Source organism: Falco punctatus, assembly GCF_963210335.1.
Source record: "Falco punctatus genome assembly, chromosome: 7".
In the NCBI taxonomy this organism is placed as follows: domain Eukaryota; kingdom Metazoa; phylum Chordata; class Aves; order Falconiformes; family Falconidae; genus Falco; species Falco punctatus.
The window spans coordinates 8,729,765-8,738,494 of NC_137587.1; the positions used below are offsets into that span (position 1 = coordinate 8,729,765).

An 8,730-nucleotide genomic window follows, 5' to 3' on the forward strand; every position below is an offset into this window, starting at 1 on the left:
CACAATATTGCATACTATATTAAACTCAGTATTGTGAGCCTCTAATGTTCAATTACTGGTGAAGCCCCAAAATAAACATAATTATATTCTATATGATACATCAGTGGTTATTCTTATCACCCTCTTTAAAAAAAGATAGTTGGCATTGCTTTTTAGTTGTTCCCTGAAACCTGTGGTCTAGACACTTTTCTTCTTTTAAAACAAAACTGCCTTTTTTCTCATCCTTTGCTTTCACATGGTGGAGATGTAAATTCAAACACCAAGTACAACGATAAAGTTGTTGGCAACTTCAAAGAGGATGAAGTACAGAAATGATATATAGGGTAATTAAATGGTTCTGTAAGTTATTTGCGTATCTCTCTATATAAAGCTGGCCTGACTTAATAAAGAAGCATTTCACAATAGCTTTTTGGCCCTCCTGGCTTTCTACAAGTTTTTGCAATACCCTCCAAATGGTCTTGAACTTTCCTGGCCTTCTGACCTGGCTATGTGAAGCTGCAGAGACCTGCCTGAGATTCCTCAGGACACAACACCACATCCAGAAAGTGCAAAGCACGTACAAGTACAAAGAGATAGAGAGCCTGAAGAGCAAGCTGCGCTTACTTCTATGTGTGAGAGTCCAAATCTTGTAGTTATCAGCAATGGTCCAGTTAACAGTGCAAGCCAAACCCAGTTAATCAGCTGACTGTAGCTGATGCCTCAGGGGGAACAGTGTGAGGGCTTTCCCAGCTCACTGTGCTACAAGGACAGCTCAGAGCCCAGAAACAGGCAGGAACGTACGCCCCACCAGCCCATGGTTGCCAAAGCACCCAACAGATCCTGTTGACCAGGCTGACATTCTGCATGCTGTGCTCTTTGGACATGTTTCATGCACCTGTAGGGGTGGTGTACCTGAGCAGATAAAAAGCATTGTTCCTCCAGTGGCCCTGGCAGCAGGTAGGTGTTCCTCCCTTTGCCGCCCCGAGGCCAGAAAGAAATGACTGACCTCTTAGGGCAGGTGGGATGTTTCATCATCGACCCCCCCTCAGGCCACACAGGTGGCTAGAAGTTAGCATTAGGCTCACAATGATCAAAAGCATTCAACCACTCTGTTTCAACTTAGAAGACCAGCTGGGGGGGGGGGGGGGGGGGGGGGGTTGGGGGGGGGGGGTGACTGCCAATTGGCCAGAAAAGGGAAGGGAGGGAAAAGGGTGGGAGAGATGGTTACCCTGTGACATGATAGCCTGATACTTCATGGAATTCTACAGACCAAGACACTGCCAGCAAACACTCAGTATAGCAACTCACAAACTACCATTTGCAGCCAATCTCCATTAAAGACTATAAAATAACACTTGCTGAGCTACCTCTCTGCACACACACCTCTCCGTACAAGCAGACAGACAAGTGGTAAACTAGATACGTGTCTAGCACAGGCTTTTCTGGAATGGGTTAGCAACAGAGCAGCTCTTCCTTTGCACTATCCAAGGTAAACAGAGGATGTTGCTGGTACAAAGTGCCTCAAAGTGGCAGGAACAGCATTATCACTTCAGTGCTGTTTCCTGAAGGATCAATAAGCCAAGACAATCAATTCTTCTGGCTAGTCCTTATTCCCCAGGAGAAGCTGTGGCTCTCATCCCCCATCATTTAACCCTTCACAAACACAGCAGCAGCCCCATTAATTCTGCCCTCCTTAAACACACATTCCATGAGCCCATATGCCAGAAGAGACTACAGAGCTGGAAGTAATGTAGCCAGGTGAACATGATGCGGCAGAGAGGTATGGCCCATTACTTCAGCACAGCAATAACATGTCTAGATACTGCCCTCTGAGCACACGGCATTGCCCTGAGCAAGGCATCCTTGCATCTGATTTCTTTGCACAGGATAGAGGGTCCCGAAGAAACCATAGCTCTGTATGCCCCACTACTTCTCTGTGCAGGGATCCCAGAGCACCAGCCGATACTCACAGAAGGGGGCTGCATAGGCAGTAGATGGCATGGACAGGCATCAGAGGTCACAAGAGCAGAGCCTATTTAGGGACACAGAAAACTGAAGTTTAATCCTATATAGCAAAATGAGAGTAAGAGGGATGGGGAGAAAACTCAGGAAGAATGGCAGACTCATATGGTTATTTGCAATGTAAATAAGGGAATGGGGGCTAGTGGAGGCAAAACACAGGACTGTACTCAGAGCTTGTATTAACACAAAGCATTTTGCTGTGCAGTTCTCCACAGATCCTGGAGAACAGACAAGGAGGAACCCCATTTAAGATGGGCAAAACATATCACATCAGTGAAGAGACTCACCTTAAACAGAACAGGGAGTCTGTCAGAGCTAGAATTAAAGAACAGTAAACCAAACAGCTTGCTATAGAGACTGGCCATGAATACATTAAAGCTGTACACAGAAGTTTCCACCTAAAAAGCAGTGGGGCTTGGGATAGACTCCTAGAATGACTTTTGGCCCAAGTGTTAGAAAGGATGCCGAGGCAAGGAATCCCTTCTTAGCCCACGTTTGACTCACAGAATCCTTGCTGTTTGCCCCCATGCAAAGAGAGCATTAGCCAATAGTTATAACTTGAGTGCTCCCATACTCTCAGTGCTACAGACTGTAGATCTAAACAGTATGACCAAGAGAATCATGTTCACATGATCTCTTCACCAATCTACATGAATTCACATCACCACAGAGAAAGGTTGAAATCCCCTGTACTTGGACATGGGGACACGATGCAACAGGGAAGAACTTCTAATTTAGAGGGAAGCAGTAGAAAGAGCTGTCAATGAGAGTAACTGCAATTTAAAAAAGCCCAGGAGACCTGTAGGAAATGAAAGGCCTGAGGATGGAGAACAAAGCAAACAAAAAGAAAGCTGTCTGGCAAGCCTGGTGGCAGACGTACCCTCTCTTGTCACCCAGAAAGTCATTCTCTAGGTCCTGTGAGCTTTAGAAGGATGTCAATGAAATGCCTATGTTTTAATATATGGCTACCAGTCATTTGCTCAGGTCTACTGCAAAGAGTTGATCATGGGAGGCTGGGGAAACAAGAACTTCTGGAGTGCATTTCCTGCTGATCCAGCAAACACAATTATGAAGAGAAAGAGAACCCATTCTGAGAGCAGCATGAAACTCTTGTGAGCAGGATCATTCACATCTCACATGGTTGAAGGAAAGGAAAGGAACAGCAGTGACTCCTTAATGAATAAAAATAACCACTTACGCTTCCCTCTCATACATGCTGGACATATGCTTTCCAGTATCCAAATAACAAGATTTAGTTGCATTTTTTACCCCATTAGAAAAGGTAATTTCCCCTAAAGACACAGCCCTTTTTCTGAAGACTTTCAAGAGTCCTGAGACTTTAAAACTGTCATTAGTTTCAAGTCATCATGTCAGCTAAACTGTGTGCTTTAAAAGTTTAAAGAGTTGCAGTATTTCCTTCCCCAAAATTCCTACACTACTATAAAATAATTTTTGAAGTACTTGTGGCATGCATGGAGGACAAGAACACAGTAGCTTTCTGTGTAGCTTGTAAAGAAGTTGAAAATCGTTTTTCAGTTCCCCTGCTCTTCATAAACTGTATATACACCAGGCAAAGCTGCACTGAAATGCAGCCACCTTGGGGGTAACCGGCAGCAGGTCATTCATAGGATTTAGCATAGCACCGAAAAGGACAAAAAGGAGAAGAGTATTCTGCCTGAAAGGTCAGCAGGGGAAATTTAAGTATAAACTGCTAGGCCATGGTCACAGCAGAATAGTGCAAGAGAGGAAAAGGCGGAGGCAAACAGAAGGGGAATGGGCATGGGAAGGGGAGGAAGGCAGGAAGAAAAAAGTGTTATACAGTGTTCAGCTCAGCTACAGAAAGCTCATGTCTCAGTGATCTGCTGTGGGTGCCAGTTAGTAGAAGGAAAGAACACAATTATTATGTATTTCAAATGCATTTAATAACGTACACTCTAGCTGATGGTGTTCTCCTCAGCAGGTCCAGGCACAGAGCACAAAGAGAAAGGGGCCTCAGGCATTCACATCAGGTCCCAGTTTTAAATAATTTTTAAACTAGGGCAAGGTGCCAATTCTTACTTCAAGGTGCTGCACCCAGATAGACATGTCAGCAAAACCAAGGTCGGTGTATACAGGATGACCATCGATACACATGGCTCCGGACTGAACAGGAACTTACTTTTTTTAGCCAAAGTTTACCACTTTTGAGTAATAAATCCGGAGCTTCATCTCAACAAGAGTCACCAAGACCAAAATCAGTTCTAGTGCATAGGACAATGCCATTGAATATTATACTAGCCTTCTACCTGCTTGTCTTACCAAAATCAGAAAACCTTTTTGGTGACTTGTACCAAATGTATTTAAAAAAACAACAAACAAACAAAAAAACCCACCAAAAAAACAAACAAAAAACCCCCCACCAAACCAAAAAACCAAAGTTGTGTAACTCTTATTGCCAGCACAAAACCTGCTTGTTTTCATGCTGTGCACCTGTGTCAGTGATTTGCAGTTTTTGCCATGGGGATTTATATAATAAGATTGTTCTCTTGTAGATCTTGGAGTAATTTTTGATGGTATCATTTTACAGGCAGGGAAACTGAGGAACGTGGAGATACAACTTGGCCGTGTGTCATAAGACAGCAGGTTTCTACCCCAGTTCCTTTTCAGGACCTTTTTACAGAAAAGACACAGGATCATGGCACAGTCTTGATTTTCTGCGGTTCACCTGCCACAAATTTTCCAAGTCCAAGCTCAGGACAAAAAAGCCTACTGCTGGCTAGTTCACAACACGCCAGGCCTTAGCAGCACAGAGGTCCTCTGCTTGCTGCAGGCAGGCTGGCCTGCTCTTTCAGCAGCAGCAGGGTCTACCCAAGCATGTATTATGAACTCATCACAAAAGCAATCAGACATTAATTTGGTCAATCATTCCTGTGACAGCAAATCCAGTTCTCCAGCTAGACTATTTGACACAAGACTCCAGCTAAACTGAAGGACAGAAAAAATGCTTCAAGGTATACCAGTCTACAGAACAGAAACAGAACAATTTAGATATTGACCTACCCACACTTATTTATCTTTCCTTTTTTTTTTTTTTTCTTTTTTTAAAAGAAAAGGTTACCCAAGAGTTAAATAGAACCAAAAATATAAAGCATTTAAAAATTTAAATCGGGACTTCCAGGCATTAATAACAAAAAGGCAGCCCACCCTCCTCATTCAGAAGAGTATTTATTTGAAGTTTCTATTAGGCTGCTGCATGCAACTGCGTGTATCCTGCTTCACTAAAGAAGAGGCTTTTTGAAGCATCACTTGACTTTGTTTTAAATATCTCGCTACAGTTTCCATTTTAGCTCTGCGAGATGATTATTTTCTCTCACCAAACTGAAGTTATACAGCAGTTGAAAATGCTGATGGCTTAACTGGTTTCCTTCCCCCCCACCCCCCTCCACAGCAGCCCTGCGGGGTTTTAACTCTTTCTGCAGCACTGAAATGCTGCTTTTGGAGTTCAATGTTTAACTCTCGCTGGGAGACTCATAAATATTCGGAGTCACTCTCTCCCTCTCTGTTTGATTAGGAAATGAGCCTTTAACTCAATGTAATCCCCAAGCCATTAACAAAAAAGCCCTCAACAGCTCCACTATTAGAATTTCACTCCTAACCCACAGAGGATTGAATTAGATTAACATAACTACCCGCAATCCGAGTTTATTTTCTGTGCCAGATAGAAATGTGTCTTCAGGAAAGGAAAAGAAGAGAATGGGAGAGCAAGCATAGCATTATGAAATGTAAAAATAGAGAGATGAGAAATAGATGGACAGATGTACAGGTGAAGCGATAAAAGAGGTAAGAGAGAGCGAGAGAGAGATAGCTACACAATCTTTAATAACTGGCTGCTGGCTTTGGGAGGTTTATTCAGAAGGCCCCTAAAACCACAGAATTGTTTCAAGAAGAGTATTTTTTTCCTGCTGGTGTTTACTCCATATTCTCAGGGATTTACAGCAAGACACCTGAGCATGCTGTACTCCAGACACCTGTGCAGCAGATTTGGCACAGGTTTTATTTATAATTCCCAAGAGATGTCATACTCAGCAATGAAAGGAGGGGCATGAAGGAGAGAATCTGCATGTCAATCATTACTTCGCAGTCAAAGAAACAAATAAACTAGGATGAAACAAAATATGTTGTTTGGTTTTTTAAGGAATGAAAAAAAATCATGCAATAACCCTGTGAAAAACTACACTGTGTAGAATAAGTCAGTTTGAAGGTTGATAGGTGCTTAGTCCACAAAACATGACACATTAGTGAAGCAGAAACTAAATAACAAAGACTTCCTTCCACATAATGCATCAAAGTCTTCCCTCTAACCACAGATAACTCCCTCTCTCCCTCCCTCCAAATAAAAGTAGTCCCATAAACCATTGATTGGTATGCTACAGGACAGTAGTAGTTTGCTTATTTTTTTCCAAATGCAGTAATAAAAAGATATGGCAGGTTTAACAGGGGAAAAGACCCACATGCGGTTGAAAGAGGAAGTCCAGCAATGTGGACACAACTATTGCATAGTCCAAGAAAATTCTTAAGGGTAAATATTTTCTATCTTTATACTTGAAGGACTTTTGAAATTCTTGGATTCTGCAAAAAATGTATAGTAAAAAGCTTTTGCAGTAATTCTAGAGCATAGTCATGCTGATATTTCTGTTTGTGTAGGGAAGAAAAAGATTTTTATTTTTATTTTTCAGGTGATAAGATGTCTCTCAGTTTTCAATTTTTAGGGGGACCTCAGACCAGCTATATTCTTTGTTAGTTACAGAGTCAGCAATTTTATTTCTTTAATGCCTTTCAGAAAAATCTGCTCTCCCTTTATTACACAATAACGCTGCATTGTCACAGAGAGGCAATAAATGTAATATCATGGCAAAACAAACAGAAAAGGGACTTTAAATAATTCAAATACATTCATTTTTTAGTAAAGCAAGAAGTCTTAATAATCAAGACGAAGCCTCCTGTGATGAGAATGGTCAGGCTGACAGTTTTGTTTTATATGGGGGGAGGGGAGCTTTATGGCAAGAGGTGTATTGCAATGATCATTTTGGGCAGTATTTCTGTATGTAAATTCACCAGGTTTATCCATATTGTCCTAAAAGCCTTCCTTATATCTAGAATTCTAGGTGAAAGATCAAGTATTTATATCAATGGTTAAAAACTTAGAATTAATTTGTAGTCAGTATTTATTGTTGCTAGAACTTAAGTTAAAAACTTTGAGTATTGTAAAATGTACATAAAAGAAATGAAAAATAAATAAATAACAAGCCTATTTGCCACTTTTCTACAGTCAGTTCAAGCAATTCAGCTATCATGTATTTCTTAGGACTTGATATTTTAACTGTGAGACTGCTCTAGTTTTATTATACTATTTTTATTACACGCTTGTTCCCCCAAATTATTTTATGTTTAGCTTCATTTTATTTGTTGTTGCTTTCAAAAGTAGTAAATTGTAGGGGAAAAAAGTTTTTAGAACATATATTTCATGAGACAATTAAACTTAAAAACTTAACATACTAAAATAAAAAACTGTAATGTTGGCATTTTTGGGATAGACATTATACATACAAGAAATAAAGGAATTTTTTCTATACTGAAAAATAAATATTAAAACAAAATTATGTAAAAGAGAGAACTCAAACCTCTGAGGCAAAAATATGGAACAAGAAAAACCTCTTTTTATTTTGACAGAAAATGTTATGCTAAAATCTATTAATAAAACCAATTTCTGACTAATTATTATCTTCCCTCTCTTCATATTCCTGTTAACAAAAATACTCCAAAAAATATAACATTCTTCAAACATTTTGCATTTTGGCTGCTTTAAAGCAAACAGCTCATTGGTGATGAGAGAGTAAGTTCCTCCTTTGATTGCCACTGCACCGACTTTGCAAAGACTTGCACCCCTCTTTTGCCACTGAAGAGTCTTCAGTTACTTTGGGACATTTAAGATTAAAGAAACATCAACTGCTTAACAGTAAATGCATTCAGTAAAAGAAAAAATTCATTTCACCTTCCTGCTAAGAGAAGGTTTGATATGAAGCTAGGAAGGGGGTGCTGGGTTTTTTTGATAGAGGAAAGGGTGTCGTTTGGTTCTTTTAAGACAGGACTGCTGAAGTTTCCAGGTTTGCTTTTACCAGCATGGGATAAATAGCACCTGTCCTTGGTAAGCCCTTAAGCAGAGTTACGTTATACATTGACCTTTTTGGAATGCCAGCAAACCTGACCGTTTCTATTCCCAAAACAAAACTGTTCCACTCAAACTTTCATTTGATTATTTCCATAGGAAAAAGCCACTCTCAAATAGCAAAACTGCCTGATTTCTACAAAGTTCTGAACCAACTCCTTTCCTTGTGGGTCACACTGACCTTCCTTTGACAGTGTGAAAATAAAAAAAAATAAATTATTACCTTTAACCATATCGAGATGCTGCCATAATTTTTAGCCCATATAAAAGGATTGGTGCAGAACAACATTTGCATAAAAAAAAACAAAAACCCAATGACAAAAACCAACCCTATAAATGCAATAAAACATAGAAGTTTGCTACTTACATGCTGCAGGCTGGGAGATGAAGCTTGAGGCTGGAGTAGAATTTCCCTTGCCCTCAGGTGTTTCTAATTGCTGATTAAATATCTTTTGGTTCCGCCTGCACCAGCCGACAGTCCCCTCTGCGTCTCTGCCTCTCTTTGTGACTAGGACACAGTACTC

The 8,730-nt window shown here is 40.5% G+C and overlaps 1 protein-coding gene across 2 annotated transcripts in view; it reads right to left on the bottom strand.

The window, feature by feature from the left end:
* Nucleotides 1-8,708, bottom strand: part of ESRRB (estrogen related receptor beta) — a 131,715-nt gene extending 123,007 nt beyond the window's left edge. Inside the window, exons 1-2 of one of the 2 annotated variants that reach the window (XM_080395997.1) lie at nt 8,574-8,665; nt 1,950-2,011 (exon numbers count right to left, since the gene is read on the bottom strand). In XM_080395997.1, coding sequence (XP_080252123.1) covers nt 1,950-1,990 — 41 coding nt within the window. In that variant the 5' untranslated portion in view covers nt 1,991-2,011; nt 8,574-8,665. Of the gene's footprint in view, nt 1-1,949; nt 2,012-8,573 lie in introns of both variants that reach the window. The other variant, XM_080396001.1, reaches the window with a different exon arrangement.
* Between the last annotated feature and the right edge of the window lie 22 nt (nt 8,709-8,730).